Genomic DNA, 17427 nt, shown 5'->3' with positions numbered 1-17427 from the left:
AACATGACTATGTTCTCATAAAAACATTATTTGTGGACACTGAGGTTTGAATTTGAGAAAAACTTTCCTTGTCACAAAATAGTCTCCTTTTAATTTTTTATCATGTGATTGTTAGCCTATAAACCCTACATTAACAGGATACACTGGACTCAGCCCATGGAATGTTATTTCATGACTCCTTCGTATATTATCACTCCAGATCCAGGTTCAGAGCCCTTGGTCCCCAGAACCAGTTCCCACTGTCCACACATGTGCATAGATGTTGCTGTTTGCCAAGAGGTCATTGCTGTTCAATTCTCTGACCTCAAATTTCAACAAAGACAATGGCAGTTAGGATGTAGTGGGGCCTTACGTTTCTGCGGACGTGCTGGTTGGATTAGGTCTTTAGTCTATGTGAAACCAAGATGCATCTAGATTGCCATGAATGTTCCTTTGTTCTCAAACTCCTATGTTACCACCCTCCAGAACCTCCGGACAGATATCGTCATGGATGTTGGCTCCAGTTTGAACCCTGCCATCGATATTGGACAGGTGAGACTCCTGGGGGGCCACAATAGTAAGAGTCTAGTCTACCAGTGTAACCCTCCTCCCTAGGTCTAATGGTATTTTTTATGGAGGCCAGAACATGATACTTAGGAATTCTTTCTCCCAGAGTGAGATTTAGACTGATGACAGACAGCCCACCAATTCTTGAGGCAGAAATCAAATAACCATGGATTAACTTGACAAGGGTGTTCACCCTCCTCCCCCCCAAAAAAAAACAGGTTGGTGAATGAGGGACCATTGAAAATGTGTGTGCACACCCTAAGTTTATGAACGAACACATTAGGAAAGGGAGATTGAGTTTGGGATCAGCACTCAGGTAATGAGATCCGAGATCAGAATGATTCCTGTTCATTGCTTTTCCATCCAAGATGCTTTTCAGCTTCTGGGATAGTGGAGGGCCCCAAGGGCAAAAGTCCAGGCTCAATGAAGAAGGGTAAATGGATTACCCAGAGAAAACCACTATTAGAAATTATGAGACTATTGGGCAGAATCGATGAATCAGGAGAAGAGAGGGAAGAATCAAGACTTGAAGTTATGAACATCTGGTAGAAAATATACATTGCATTTCTCCAAATTGGACAATTAGTGAGAATGTGGAATCTAGCCATTAGTCAGTCATTTCACTAATTTACTGAAACACCATTTGGAGAGCCTTCACTGGGGGCGGGCACTGCGGATGCAGCGGTGATTGACAGCAGCCTCTCCCAGAGTGCTTGTTCAGCTATGGTGGTACCACATGTCACTCTCTGTGCAGAGAAATGGGAGAACAGGGTCCAGCATAAAGTGACTGGTGTCCTAGAAGAGATCTGGAAGCCACGGAGAGCAGGGACCCTTCTCCCAGAGGACAGGCAGGGGAGAGGAGGAGTCCGGCAGGCTGCAAGTAATTCTCAACGAATCTATCATCTAAGCAACTCTGCCTGTGAGCGTGCTTCTCAGCCTTGGGTTACCTTATTTCCCCAGTGGCCACATGGAAGGAGAGTCTCCCATCTGCATGGTGGCAGGTTCTGGATAACCTTAAAATTATTGCCAAGTTTTCAACTGACCCTCTGGAATGAAAGCCTTTGTTCTGCCTGGTGAAAGCTCAGCTCGGTTATCCTGGGGGGCCGGGGCGGGCAGCAGGCTAGCAGCTGAGATCTGCATTAGTTCCCTTCCAGACGGTACCACAGGTGTGGCTTTATGTCCGTCCATCGTGACTAGCGGCACAATGTGCCTAGGGAAGGGACAGACGGTAACCACAGTCTCGGTTCTGCAGGTGGAAGGGGGATTTGTCCAAGGCCTGGGCCTCTTCACCCTGGAAGAGCTGCACTACTCCCCCGAGGGCAGCCTGCACACGCGAGGCCCCAGCACCTACAAGATCCCCGCGTTTGGCAGCATCCCCATTGAGTTCAGGGTGTCTCTGCTTCGAGACTGCCCCAACAAAAAGGCCATCTATGCCTCCAAGGTACGGACATTGGGGTCAGCGTGACCTTCTGACCTGCACTGTGGATGGTAACGATGGCCTTTGGCCAGCCACTTGGTGGGTCTGCAAAGGAGCCTTCCAGTTGATACTCACTGAGGGCAGCGGAGGACCGGGCAGTATTGCCCGAGGACTGACTGAATTGGACTGAGGACCCTGCCTTTAGTATGGCCAGAGGCTTCTTTGGGTAGACTCAAAGGGATTCCTTAATGAAATCCTGCAAGGTCAAACCTTGCAGACCTGTGTCCCTGGTGCTTGATTCATGATTTTACAGAATAGCATCCCCATGGTCCTGTGAGAATCAGCACATTTACTACATTTGCGCTGTCCATCCTTGACCAGCATGGCTGGAGGACTGTGGACAGCGATCTGCCTTGTCTCCAGTAAGTGTAACGCAATGGTGGAAAATCATTTTATTGGCTGATGGCTATAGTCCTAGATCTCACTTTTTCATGTAATTTTATTGATTCTAGTGTGGCATTGGGGATTGAACTCAGAACCTTGGCATGCTAGCTAACCACGCTACCAATGAGCCACATCCTCAGCAGCTCAGTCCTGGATGGGTGAAGGAAGCTAGATAATCTCTTGTAACCAATGCAACGTTCATTTGCTCATCTTGTGGCTTCCTGTGGCTGTGTACATGGCTCTCATGCTTCATCCTGTCTGAGGAATCCCCAGAGCTCATGATACAAATGGGCCTCTGTGGATCACCCAGTTGAAATTTTTGATTCAGTAATTCTGGAGGTCCTTGAAACATTCGTTTTAATAAGCATCCTTAATGATTCTGACACAGATGGCCTCTTCTTTATGTTTTTGGTGGAGAAAAGCCAAGCTCTGCAAGGAAGTATTTTAATTATTGTTTGCCACTATTCCTATAATTCCAGTAGCCACTGAGTGTAATTAGGGGGTCTAGCAGTGTTGGTGTCCGAGTTACAGGTCATTTATACCCTCCAGGCTAGTAACTTTGAGGTAGACACTCATGCCAAGTTTTGCTGATCTATAAAACATAATTATTAAGCATTCATAAACTTTCAATGGAATATTGTATTTACATGGTTCCATCAGAGAAAATGGCATAGCAAAAGCAACAAGATGTTTCCCCAGAGGTCCAGTCATTCAGGAGATGAATACATCAGCACTTGATTAGTTTTTACTGCCCTTTCCTCCTGTCATTGGGTGTGGACCCCTTAATGCTGGGCATGGCCCTGTAAGCACCACCAGCCTTCCTGTGCCGGGCTCACCAGCTGGCCTCCTGGATCTGTGCACAGACACGGAGCTGGGCTGCTCTGACGGATGGCCTGCCTCGTTCTCTGTCTGTACAGGCTATAGGGGAGCCGCCCCTCTTCCTGGCCTCCTCCATCTTCTTTGCTATCAAGGACGCCATCCGAGCAGCTCGGGCCCAGCGCACAGATTACAATGTGAAGCAACTTTTCCAGCTCGACAGCCCTGCCACCCCTGAGAAGATTCGCAATGCCTGCGTGGACCAGTTCACCACTCTGGTAGGATGCCTTTCAAACGCCCAGACGACCCGGGCTAGGCTGGCGAGGTGCAGGGAAGCCTCTGCAGAGAGGAGAGCTGTCAGGCTCTGCCTCACCTGGGCAGCTCTGCGTTCCCCAAGTAGTGCGGAACACCCACTTGAACTTGGAATAACAGGAAAGCCCTTTATAGTGGATATTCTTGCAGCTAGGCCTGCCTAGTGATCAGAGGCCCGGGGGCATTCTCTGCTTGCTATTAGGCTGTGTGGGATTGGTAAACCTCCAGAAGAGTCGAGTGTTCGGTGTCAGTCACCACCATTTTGGGGACTTTTCTTTGTGAGATGGCTGGAGGAGGAGGCTGAGACGATCAACTCCAATTGTGTCATGATCACCATGTGCCACGTCGATTCTAGAGACACTGCAGTGACCTTGAGGATGGTGCAACCCCTTGGGAACCCAGGGTATCTGGTTTAGATGGAGGAGTTTTGATAGAGAGATTCCATGGTCATTAGGATCCCTTTGAAAATTCCACACATGAAACGTTTAGGGGCCAATGTCTAGCACAGAGACATGGCAGGACGGCTGCACTCAGCACCTCTGTTGGGTTGGCAGGACTGGACTCTGCTTGATACTAGAGATGAGGTTCCTCTTTTTGAAATTTGATGGGTCTTTGTGACACAAAGGGTTTTCTGTTGGGAGGAGGTGGGAGAGCCCCCAGGGCAGCAAATCTGTCATCCTACACGAGAGCACCGAGGGTGCCCCGTCAGCCTGTCCTAAAGCCTGCCAAGAGCTTTCACTCGGAGGTGGCAAGATTGCAGAATCCTTTAGGATCTCCTAGGCTGTGTCGTTCCCACAGCAGTACAGCCATGTTCCTCTGGCCTAGAACCCACCCTGGCTCCTAGCTATTCAAACCCCTCTCTTCCACAGTAGTGGTGTTGTGTATCTCCCAGTAGCTTACACAGAATGTAAGGTGAGCTCGTGGTACAGGGTTCAGTCATTGAAAGAACCCCTCAGAGACCTCCATCCTCAAACGTATAGCTACATACCCATGACCTAAAATCCCGCAGAGCCTGTGGATTTGCCTGAACAGATAGGAGGACTGAGTCAGCTGTTTTGCAAGGACTGTGAGTGCCAGGTGACAAGGGACCACTTCTAAATGGTTTGTCACCAGAGCTGACTAGAACGGCTGCTACCTGGAAAGTGTTCAGTGAAAATAAATGAATGACTGGGCAGTGAAGGAGTCCTGCCCTGGAGCATCCCCTGTGGCTGAGACCATGTAATGGTGCTCTTGGAATGGTGGCTGGCAGTAAGGAAGGGTGGGTGTGTCAGGCAGGGCAGGAGGGACTCCATTAGAGGACCCTGACCTGAGAATTCTATTGTTCCTTTCCAGTGTGTCACTGGAACACCAGAAAAGTTCAAACCCTGGTCTCTGCGGGTCTGAAGAGAAAGCCCCTGTGTATTTGTGGGTCACCACGGCACATCTAGAATCCAGAAGCACGTATCGCCAAACCCAGATCCACACACCCAAGACTGCAAAGCTGTGTTTCTGCAGGATGACAGTTAGAAGACAATGAATACACTGCAAGATTTTGATCAACAAATACACTTTTCAAACATAATGATATGCAAATTCATACCCGTTTGGTCTAAATGGCAAAGAAGCAATCAGAGTTGTTTCAAGTCTCTTTTAATCATGTCTTTGAAGTAGGTTTGTGCACCCAGTGCAAAGCCTGCATAACCCCAAGTGCTATCCTTCAAAGAGGATCCCACAAACTGCAAAAACTTTAAAGCAAAGTCACTCCAAATCTTCGCATCTTCCCCAGCAAACCTTTCCTTCAAAACAATGAACTGAATTGACTATATTCTAAACACAGATCTACACTCACCTTTCCCAATGAGGCAGATTCAAACCTCTAACCACCCCTGGATCATTGAAGAGAATAAAGAATGAAACAAATTCAAGGTTAATTGGATCTAGTTTTCTGAAGCTACTTAAAGTAAAATCACCCTCTCCTGCAAAAATCCCACCAACTCAGTTGCTGAGAACTTTCAATGTGTTAGATTTCTTTCCCTTTCAGCATCATCTTCTTCTATTTTAAAATTGAACTATCTTCTTTATTTTAAAGCCAGTATAATTTTCCTCCAGGAATGATGCTGTTGAAATCAATATCATCCAGATGGGAAAGAGTCAAGAAGAGCTTGGTTCTGATCCCATTTCTGTCTCTTTGAGTGACCTTCAACTGCCATTTCCCTCATCTGTTTCATTTCACTGCAAAATAAACGTGTTAGAATAATCTCCAAGATCTTCTCCTGAGTCTATAAATATATGACCCCAAAACTTCAGTTATGTAAGGGAGCTGCAGCTTTCAAACACTTGGCTCCCTCCACTATTATGCAATGTCTAGACCTAATACCTGCTCAGGTTCCCCTGGCTTTTTGTGGTTGGTAAAGAGAAGACAGGTTCATTGTTCCAAGAGCTGATTCTATCACAGCATAGTACTGAGTAGATAGTGTGACATTGTCATGTACTTTCATAGTCTACAATACCCACCCTACCACAGTCCACAGTGCTGGCCCTAGAGACAGGGGAAAGGAAGTGGTTTAGTTGGTTCATGAAGTCAAAAGAAATGCAACTACTGTCAGTTGGTTTGCATGTGAGAAATGCTTATTAATCATTAAATCATTTGATGTGTCAAATGCTAGCATCTTCCATAATGTAGCCAGCCTTCATTTCTTAAAGGCATACCTCAAATACACACAAATGTGCACATCTGTGCATGCACATACATACAAAATTCCTTTCTTTGGTATAGTGTGTGTATGTGTGTGTGTGTGTGTGTGTGTGTGTGTGTGTGTGTGTGTGTGTGTGTGTGTGTGTGTGTGTGTGTGCACCAGTGGTGGGACTTGAACTTAGGGCCTGGGTACTGTATCTTAACTTTTTGGCTCAAAGCTGGTATGCTCCACTTCTGGCTTTTTAGTGGTTAATTGGAGATAAAAAAAATCTCACAGACATTCTTGCCTGGGCCAGCTTTGAACTGTGAACTTCAGATCTCAGCCTGAGACATCCTCCTCAGACACCTTTCCTTGCTTTATTGTTTTTCTGTGTAGTGACTCAAGTCTAAAGGGTAAGGTGTTTTTGGAATTACACAAGGCAGACCATTAGCCTGCAGTGTGACACTCTGTCCTGCAGAGGGCAGTAGAGGATCATGAACGAGACCATCCTCCCACTGGCAAGGTATCTGGTTATTACTAGGGTTCTGACTGAGCCTCTCAGAGTAGATCAAATGTCCTCAAGGGCTTCTCCAAGAGCTGGATTTGGACCTCATAGGCTGAAAAAAATCTCAAAGGAGCTTGTTAAAGATGTGGGTAGGACTGAGAGCCTGAGCTCCAGATGGGAGGCTAGCAGGGGGGAGGGAAAGGAGATTACTTCTCTGAGCATCTGTGATATGCCAGGTGCCAAATTGAATGCTTTACCTCCAAGGTCTCATTTAATCTTCTCAGTGGTCAGTGATTGGAATACCTAATTAGAGTAACCTCATGAAGGGAAGCCCAGCCTCTCACCATGCTTAGGGGCTTACTTCAGGTTGTTTATTCCTAGAAATCCACCATTACACATAGACAGTCTTTGACCTGGCAGGCCAGGAGATCTGGCATATATTGGGAAATGATCTGCCTATCCAAGCAGACCTCTGCCCTGCAGGGTTTTGGAGGCAGGTGGAGGCAACAGATGTCTGCCTTTTGCTTGTAGGCAGTGTGGGGATTCCCACAGTGACATAGCCACCTGCTGGCCTGTTGTCAGGACAGTGGACGAGCCTCATCCCACTCCTCGGCTAAGGTGGCGGGGAGGCCAGGATGGGGAGGACGGGGTGGAGGCTGCAGGAGGAGCCTGGGGCAAAGGATAAGAACAGAAATAGTTGTGGCTGATTGATTTATGACTGGGAACGTCCCCTCAGCCCATGGTATTTTTATCTTTAGCTGAGCAGGAGCTTAGAAACCAGTCAATGCACTCTCTATTTTGGATCCTGAAACAAGGCTATTCATGACACGCAGCTTCCTTCTGCTGATGAGGTCGGACATTGCCCTGGTACTCTCCCCTCCTACCCCTACCCCTGCCCCCCCCCCCAGGCCTGGCAGCTTGCCCATTTGTTTCTATCCTGAAGTTGGAGAGGACATGCCCCTGAGGTAGGAGACTCTTCCGGTGACAATCTTGCCACCTGAAAGAAAGCCACCCATTGATGGAAGTAGAAACACCAAGGCTCTGCTCTAAGGGATGCTGGCATTCTCTCTGCCCTTGAACTGCCCTGATCTGGGCCCCCTGTAATCCCTCAGACCATAGAGGGACCTTGGGACCATCCAGCTCAATCCTTTTGTTTTAGAAATGAAACCTCCAAGCCCATGGATAGCTGTTTGTCTAGCGTTCCACAGCCCTTTAGTGGCACAGCCAGGCTTTCAAGAAGACCTTTGACCTCGTGGTTCAGGCTTTTGAAATGGAACCATGCATCTCCTAGTCAGGTGAGCCTTTAGGTCTGAGAACTGGTTGTGGACTGGCCCGTGTCTGTGCAGTTTCTCCCTTCACTGGGTGGTGAATTTCTAGGAGGCCTCTTGGCTACGGATGTCGGTGGGCACTGCCTTCATTTCCTTGCTACATAGCTAGACTGAGCACTTGGTCTCGAGGTGGTGACTCAACATGGCACAAGCCAAGCTTGGCTGTGAGGAATGGAGCGTAACTGGTGTAAATGGTCCAGGTCTTTCTGCTTCTCCTCTTCTTCCCTCTTCTCTTTTATGGGTTATTACGAAGACTAAGAGAGAGAGAGAGGGGAGTAAAATAACAGAGTTGTTGTTTTCAGACCTTAGGATGCTGACTTAAAAGGGAAGATGATCAGGAAATCAGAAGGAGGCTTTTGGAAACTCAGGTGGGAGGGAAGACGCAGGGTTGAGTCAAACTTTGGACCATAATGAGATGTGGGGTGGTGGGAAACAGGCTGCATCTGGGGAACTGTGGTCTTAATCAGGCAATGCCACAGGAATGCCACAAGACACTTCTGATCAGCAGTTCATGGCAATTTGATATTCCCAGCACACTGGCGGGGTAGAAGGGTTGCGCTGAACGCCCCCAGCTGAGAGGCACAGAGGAGATGGGGGTGGGGGAGGGGACAGGAGTCTCCCAGCTGCTCTCCCAGCTCACTTCACACGTCTTATCCCACATTGTAGAGCCGGCTGCCTGAGTACTGTCAAATCCTAAGCACCCAAAATATTCAAATATTCTCCTTCTGCACATACTGAATTTTTTAAAGTGCTGTCATTATTCATCATCAACCAGCGATTCCTCCCTACATTTGAAAATATCCCTAGATTCCATATTTCAATTCCTAGCGATCAGAGCAATTCATTGTCTTAAACAAGAGCCCTCCATCCAGACGGTGAGTCATTCTTCCAACACAAATTGAGCACCGACTATGCACGAGATGTAATGTGATACTGTGAAAGGAGAATGAAGATGAACCGGCCTTATCAATTGCTCAGAATGGCACGCCATCTGACAGAGGAGACGTGACATCACTGAAAGAATCCCAAGATCTGAAGGACCCTGGAATTGGCTGCAAAGGGCTCAGGGAGAAAGTCATTGGAGGGCCCAAGGGGAGGAGCACTCACCTAAACAGAGGCAGAAATCAGAGGAGGAGCCACGGAGGCGGCATTGTTCTGCCTCTGAAGTACAGTACACACATCAGTCAGTTTCATGCTACTACAGTGAGATAGCGGAGGCAGTTAGCTTCATAAAGAGCGTTGGCTTACTTGGCTCAGGGTTTGGGAATTCAAGTTCAAGACTGGGCAGTTCCATTGGGTTATGCCTCTGGAGAGGACAGCCCATGACAGTGTGGGAGCAAATAATCACATTTGGAACTGGAAGGTTGGGGAGGGAGAGAAAGGGGAAGGAGGAGGTGGAGGAAGAGAAGAAAGAGAGGGAGATGGCTTAGATACATCCCATAATTTCCTTTCAAGAACACATCCCCAGTGGCGGACGCCAGGACCCACTTGCCACACATTTTGGGGACCACGCTTTTACATGTGGACCTTTGAGGGATGCACATCTAATCCGTACTGTGTGTTAGTTTTCTGTTGCTGCCATAAAAAGTTACCACAAATGGAACAGACACACATCACCCCTGTGTATTATCCCACAGTGCTGCGGGTCAGAGGCGTGGGTTTGGTGTGGCACTACTGGGTCCTCGGCTTAGAGTTGCACGGGGTTGGAGCCAACGTGCATTCCTTCCCCATGGCTCTGGGGTTGAAGGTGCTCCCATTCTTCATTGGCTAGATTCAGTTCCTAGTAATTGTAAGAAATGAGAGGCAAGTGAAAGCAACGAATACGAACTCAAGGCTTTACTGGAGGGCAGAATCTTCTGGGCTGCTCCAAGGGGGAATGGAGGCAGCAGCCATGGCCAGGTGTGGGATGAGTTTAAAGAAAACTTTAGGGGGCAGTCACATGGGTCATATTACGTGCCGCACGGGAATTGCGGGTAGCGTCAGTTCTGAGAAGTGTTATGAAGGTGTTACGTGGACTACGGGAATCGAGGGAGAGCCACATTCTGAGAAAGAGTGTAAGGAGACTGCTGCAACTGAGGTGGGAATTTGTACGTCATACCCGGAAAACAATACAGTCTTGGGGAAATAGAAACTCAACAGATTTTGGCAAACAGGTAGGGACACAGGGCAGGGCCTTGATCAGCAAGCTGACTCTGAGAGCTTAGAGCAATTGCAGGAATTAGCAAGGTCCCCTCCTTTCTGGTCAGCTGGGATGCCCACATTCCTTATGCCCCTCCAGTATTGGTGGACAGGTCCCTGCCATGCTTCTAATCTCTCTGGCCACTGCAGCCTTGTCTTTTTGCAGAAGGTTCTGTGCTTTTGGTGGCTCTCGGGAGTAGACAGGTGTCCCTGCACAATCCAGAGTCCTCTTCCTCCTTCAGGGTCTTTCCTGGGAATCACCTCTACCAAGTCTCCTTTGTTTTGCTAAGCAATGCAACCCAGCACGTGCACCTGATTGAGCAGAGGAGGGTGTGCATTTCTCTGAGGAGCCATTATCTGGCCTAGAATTTGGTAGAATGTGCTAAGCCAGGCCCCAGGGTTCTTCAGGTGGAGGGAGTGGAGAGAATGAAACTATGGAGGCAAGAACTATCAGCCAAATGAGTGGCTCCTCTAACCCATGGAAGGCGTGTGCAAGTTGTTGGATGCGTAAGACCTTCTGAGGGACACAGAGACCATCCATTGCCTATGTGTGCTCGGGTCTTCAAGGTGTAACAATGGAAAGCCGGGCACCTTTAAGAAGGAACTCTTAGTAGTACACACTTGTAGCACAAAGCCCTGGCGTATCAGAAGAATGTAATAATGACTCATAATCCTGGCCCTGAGAGAGAACCTGTTAACACTTGGGTGCTTTGTGAAATTCCTTTAAAACCTGTCAGCATATCCACCCAGCTCTCGGTGTCTATTAATATTCTTCCTCAATGTTGTTTTTAATGGATTCGAGATTTTTTCCATTGTATGGATGGATGGTGGGTGCCACCGTTTATTTAATGAATTCTCCCAGTGTTGACATTTGGCTGGTTTCCAAGTTGTTCTACTCTCATCAACAAGGCTGAGATGAACATAACAGGATTGTTTTTTAGGGCTATGTTAAACAGGATGTCATCAGACCCTCGGCAGGAATGTGGATATGGGCTTGGGGGGTGGTGGTGGTGAACAGCCCCTGGCCTAGTTTCTTCATGGGGGGGGGGCTCTTGGAAGAACCACTGTGTATTAGTATTTGTCATTAACTTGATCCAGCTGCTCCTGAGGACTCCAGGTGGGACCCTTGGCCTATGAAGAATAGGTGTGGGTGGTGATGTTGTAGCATTAGAGGAAGGCTCCTGGGAGGAGGAAGTGTCAGAGCACTGGTCATGGAGTACAGTGGAGCTCAGGTAAGGAGATCCCCAGATGGCAGACTCTTGAGCCTGGCCAAGAGGAGCCATTGAAGAGAGGTGCTGACATTTTGTAGGATCCTGTGTGGGAAACTGTTTCTATTGGAAGGGAAGAAAGCAGAAAAGGGCTAGCAGCGTCAACAGGATGTAAAGAGAAAAAAGAAAAAGAAACATGGCTCCGAATTCCAACAGAGCCAGGAGCAAGCTCTGTCCCGTCTCCTCCGGATCCAGCTCTTTCTTGCTTCTGGGTCCTCCTGTCTCCAGGCTCCTGGGATAACAGGAATACAGGACTGTGCCTCTTCCTCTACAGTGTCCTCTGGAAGGTGGGGATTGACTGGGAAGGACACAGGGTCTTTCTGGGGGGGTGATAGAATCATTGCTTATGTTGAGGGGGTGAGGTTATGCATCTACCAAAACAGATTTCATGGTGCGCTTAAGAGCTAAGCATTCCACAACATGGAAATGATCGTTGACTTTAAAAAAGTCTAGATTTGCAAACCAATGACATCTTCTTCCATGGGAGCCCTATCCCTTACCCTCTCATTTGCACAAAGCCTTGTCTCATTTAAGATCCTGTGTGTAACAGCCCAACATGGCACCTAGCAGGAGACGGGAAGTCCATGTGAGAGCCATTCCAGGGCCCACAGGATTTTTCAAGGCAGACCTGCAGCCAGTGCCAGGCTGCTTCTGTGCTGTGCTTTCTCCTGTGTGTGGTGGGGACAGGTGTACGTATGTAGCTGGATACTACTATCTGAGGGCTAGGGAAACCTAACCTAGTATGTGGGGCTATATCTAACTCTGTGAGGAGCAAGGGGAGTGGGTGGCTGAGGACTTGGTATATATGAATGAAGGAGATGAGCTTACGGTACAATGGAAGCTGCTTTTCATCCAAAGCATGAAACTGTGGAAGAACGATAGCTTACACTCACAAGCTGATTCAGAGCTTCTTCACTGTCTCTGCCAGCCCTTCCCTGCCCATCACTTTCCTTTTTACCTTACCCGATTGCTCCAATGTACTGTCAATCTAAAGCAGATGTCTATCTGCTCTCATGTTGAGGTCGTATGTATTAGGACGGCAAGCTGCTGGTCTTAAAGTCTAGTTATTGGGAACATGGAGGCCGCGATTTGTGTTGATGTAAATCTTCATCTTTTTTGACATACTACATCTACCTCTTGCCATCCCACGTAACTCCATCGTCAAACCATGAGCAGCAGAGAAGCCCTTCTAAGTGTGAGTGGGCACTTGTAATGGTCTTGTGGAGGTCTGAAGAATGTTCTAGTACTACATAGCTGCCTCCTTTTCTAGTAGTTTATTGGGATCTTCTGTAAACATGGCTAAATTTCTCCTGTGAGGTCTCAGCTTTCAGTGTCAGGGATAAAATACCTCAGTTAATTAACTTAAAAGACAAAAAAAAAGAGGTTTGCTTGTTCATAGTTTCAGTCTGTGGTGGTTTGGCTCTTCCTTGGCCTGTGTCTGCCAATGAATCATGAGAGTGAGTGTTGGAGGAGGTTTTCTTTCTTCATGGAGGCCATGAAAGGAAAGAGAAAGAGCAAGTTTCTGAGGTTGAAGTGGTCCCTTCAAGGTAAGGTGCTAAGGATTTAACTTCTCCTAGACATGCCCCTCCTCTTAAAATTCTACTACCTGTCTTGAATACCACAGGTGGAGGATCAAGTCTTCAGTGTAGAAGCCTTTGGGGGATGAAGATCCAAACTATGGCACGTCAGATAATGAATTTCAAATAATAATCATCATCACTTGATACCTCAGTAGATAGATACTTAGTAAATGGTCTTTTTATTTAAACATTAAGAGAGGATCCGTGACTTAGCAGCCTGGCCCAAAGAAGCAGAGGAAAGGGGTAGAGGTAGACCACGGAGAAGGGTAAAAAGATGTAGGAGAGGTGATATTAAGGGAAAGAAACGCATGGGCCTGTGTCATTGATGCCAAGGGCTGCAGGTACCTCATCCTCCTCATTGTTCTCAAGGGCATGATGGGAGTGGGAAGAGCATCCCCTCTCCTCAGCAGGAGGTGAGGGCTCCCACAAGTTATCAAAGGCTAGAAATCACTCTGGGAATATGGTTTCAGGCCAAGACCATGTGGCTCCTAAGCACTTCCCTTTTGTTTTTTAACTGGAAGGCAATAAAGTGTTGTGCAGCTGCTCACCCATCAGTACCATTCTGGATAAGCTCCCACTAAGTGCCCCATGCTGATATAGGAGCATAGGGGTTGATGGGTAAAGAAAACACACTGGGAAGTGGCACTGTAGCTCAAGTGGTAGAGCGCTCGCCTTGAGCTGAAGAGCTGAGGGACAGCGCCCAGGCCCAGAGTTCAAGCCCCATGACCGACCAAAAAAAAAAAAAAAAAAAAAAAAAGAAAACACACTGTCTGCTAGACCTTAGTGGATACCACGTGCACACAGAGCTATCACCTTTATAAGAACTAAGAAGGTTTTATGAGAAAGTAAGCGAGGAATCTTCAATTTAGACCGGAGGGGCAGGAAAGGCCCTTGTAATGTGAAACTTAAGCTGAGACTGGAAGGGGTAGGAGTTAAGGGGGAAATTTTCCATAATTATCTGTTATGGAAAACAAAAAACTTTGTGCTATCTATTGGGATGGTGATTGAGCCTTGGTTTCGAGGAGCTGAATTTCAAATTTTATTTAATTTTAACTAATTTAAATATACATCTTAAAAGCACATGTGCTTATCAGCTCACTGTGCTAGATGGCATGGCTGTAGAACAAATGTAAAGCTTAAGCAAAAGGTATGAGCTGCAAAAGGTTTGGTAGCTTCCAGAAAGCTAAAGTATAGTGGGCGTAGGGGAGGGAGAAAGAGAAAGAGCAAGAGCTCAGGGGGCCAGGCTTAAAGTACAGATGCTCAAGGGAGCAGGGCTGAGCATGGAGACACTCAGATGAACAGGACTGAGTGTCTAAGCATTCAAGGGAATAGGGTTCAGACTGAGCAGACAACCCAAGGGAGCTAGGCTGGGGATGCAGGCATCCATAGGCTTGAGAGCTTTTCGATTTTGCAGCACTAGGCAAGTTCCTAAAGGGCTTTAAGAAGAGTTTAAGAAGATGGGTTTTATTGTCTTATATTCATACCCAACATATTCATATATATGATGTAATCTCTGTGTATATATACATATGTATATATATGTATATATAGTCTCTAGATCTTCTTCATCTCTGAAATCCTTCCCTCCTCACTAATCTAGACAGCCCCTCTTTTACATTTATGGGGGAGGAAGGAGAGGAACGATGATTGATGGGAATATGGTAGAGGGGGCGAATTTGTTCAAAGTGCACTATGTGTATGTACAGAAATAGCAATAGTGAAACTCCCTCATATTGTAAATGTATGATAATTCAAAAATTAAAAAGGGAGGATAAGAAGAGGATTAACTTAGCCAATTTTTTTAAAAGATCACTCTTTACTGCAGTAAAATAATACTAATGGGTTATAATTGAAGGAGAGTAAGTTATGTCATTTCCTAGGCAAGAGATGTGTGCAGTTCAGCCCAGGATGGAAATTGGAGACATTAAAGACACATATGTGGATATGTATTAATACAAGTTTCAGATCGAATCAACAGAATGTACATTTTTTATTGTTATAATAGAACTGATGTACAGAGAGGTTACAGTTTAATAAGTCAGGTAATGGTTACATTTTTTAATGAGTACATTTCTTTTCGGTCCATGCCACGCTTTCCTTTGCTCTCTCATAGTTTTCCCCTCCTCCAGTCCCCCAACACAAGTTGTATAGTTCTTTTCAACATAGCTTCTACTGAGAAGGATTGCTATGTTTCTTCATCCTATCTCCTTCCATTTCTGTGCCCAGCAAAAGGCAGATAAATGAACAACAACAACAACAAAGAAAATATAAAACTTCTTGTTTCCGTTTCCTGGAGTTCATTTGATACATATTATTTTATATGATCAGAGGCACAGAGGCATTGTGCCTTGCTCTGCCCCTCAGACTCCCCTCCTTTGGTCTCACTGTGTGTGAATGCCTAGAGTCCTGTATGATTTATCATGTATTTTAGATCTAGCTTCCATATATGAGAAAAAAACATGCACCATTTGTCTCTCTGAGCTTGGCTTATCTCAGCATGATTTGTTCTAGATCCATCCATTTCCCTGCAAATGATATAATATTTCTTTCTAATGACTGTATAAAATTCCATTGTGTGTAGGTACCATATTTTTTTATCCACTCATCTATTGTAGGGCATCTGGGCTGTTTCTATAACTTGACTATTGTGAATAGTGTAGCAATGAACATGCAAGATATGCAAATGTCTTTATGGTATCCTGCCTTTTGATGTTCTGTGTGGGTGCCCAGGAGTGCTATGGCTAGGTTGGAGGGAAGATCTGTGTTTAATGTTTTGAGGAACCTCCAGGCTGTTGTCTAGAATGGTTGTACTAATTTACATTTCCACCAACAGTGTAATAGGGTTCTTTTTTCCACACATCCCTACCAGTATTCATTGTTGTTCGAATTCATGATGTTGGTCAGTCTAACTGGAGTGAGACTGAATTTGTGTTGTTTTCATTTGTACTTCCTTTATGACCAGGGATGATGAGCATTTCTTCATGTTTTGTTTGTTGGTTTGCTATTCTTACCTCCTCTTCTGAGAAGTCTCTCCTTAGCTCCTTTGCCCATTTAGTGATTAGTTTATTGGCTTTGAGAGGAGTTAATTTCTTGAACTTTTTGTATATTTTTATATATTTTTGATTTTAGGCCTTTGTTTGATGTATTGCTGGTAAAGATATTCTCCTAGTCTATTGGCAGCCTTTCTAGTTTAGTAACTATGTGCTTTGCTGTGTAGAAACTTTAGTCTGATGCAATCCCATTTGTCAAGTCTCTCTCCTAGCTGCTGTGTGTGGGACTCTTTTCAAAAAGATTCTGCCTGTGCCCATACAGTCGAGTGTTTCTTTACTTCCTCTTGCAGTATTTTCAATGTTTCGGCTTTGATGTTGAGGTCTTTGATCCACTTTGTGTTGATATTTGTGCATGTTGACAAATAGGGATCTATTTTTAGTTTTCTGCATATGGATGCACAGTTTTCCCAACACCAATTATTGAAGTCTACCTTTTTTCCATTGTATATCTTTGGCTCCCTTTTCAAATGTCAAATAGCTCTAAGTATATGATTTTATTTCTGGGTCTAGTCTGTCCCATTGATCTTTGGGTCTATTTTTTGTGCCAATTTCCAAGCTAGTTTTGCTATTATAGCTTTGTAGTCCAGCTAGAGGTTTGTGATTGTGATAACTCTAGCACTGTTTTTATTTTTATTTTTTTGTCATTGTTTTGCCTAAAATTTCTTTGGCTATTGAAGGTCTTTTGTTGTTCCATATGATTATCTGGATCATTTTCTCTATTTTGGTAAAGAATATCATTGGGATTTTGATGGGGACTGTATTTAAATTTGTAGATCATTTTGGCATTTTGGCCAAATGGTATTAATATTATAACATTAATATCACAGTTAATGGAAGGTCTTTCCATTTCCTGATAACATCTTAGCTTGCAATGACCTTCCTTGTCTCTTCATATGATTTTAATGAGAAGTCTATTTTATCAGATAACAGTATGGCTACTCCTGCCTTTTTGCAGGATGCATTTACTTGACAAATCTTTTTCTATTCCTTCACTTGGAATTTCTGTTTCTTTGACTATGAGATGAGTTTCTTGGAGACAACAAATGGTTGGATCTTGGTTTTTGATCCAATCTTCTGCTCTGTCTTTTGGTTGGGGAGTTGAGCCTGTTGATGCTTAACATTATCATGGAGAAATATGTCATGTCTTCTGCTATTTTATTGTTTTCCTGTATTTTGCTTTTTCCTCTTACATGTACTAAACTAGTCTTCCAGTGATTTTTTTATGTTGTGTTTTCCTTTGTTTTCTTCAGATAATATACTACTCTTTAGTATCCTTTGAAGGGCTGGCTTAGTGTTCATGAATTCTTTTACTTTTTGTTTGTCATGATA

At 45.5% G+C, this 17427-nt stretch overlaps 1 protein-coding gene across 1 annotated transcript in view; it reads left to right on the top strand.

The window, feature by feature from the left end:
- Window positions 1-5778, top strand: part of Xdh (xanthine dehydrogenase) — a 56092-nt gene extending 50314 nt beyond the window's left edge. The window contains exons 33-36 of the mRNA XM_070025317.1: window positions 466-531; window positions 1799-1987; window positions 3325-3501; window positions 4868-5778. Coding sequence (XP_069881418.1) covers window positions 466-531; window positions 1799-1987; window positions 3325-3501; window positions 4868-4918 — 483 coding nt within the window. The 3' untranslated portion in view covers window positions 4919-5778. The remainder of the gene's footprint in view (window positions 1-465; window positions 532-1798; window positions 1988-3324; window positions 3502-4867) is intronic.
- Window positions 5779-17427: the final 11649 nt, after the last annotated feature.

Source organism: Dipodomys merriami, unplaced genomic scaffold (genome assembly GCF_024711535.1).
Source record: "Dipodomys merriami isolate MVZ:Mamm:240054 unplaced genomic scaffold, mDipMer1.0.p SCAF_17, whole genome shotgun sequence".
In the NCBI taxonomy this organism is placed as follows: Eukaryota; Metazoa; Chordata; class Mammalia; order Rodentia; family Heteromyidae; genus Dipodomys; species Dipodomys merriami.
This window is presented reverse-complemented; position numbering and strand designations above follow the sequence as displayed.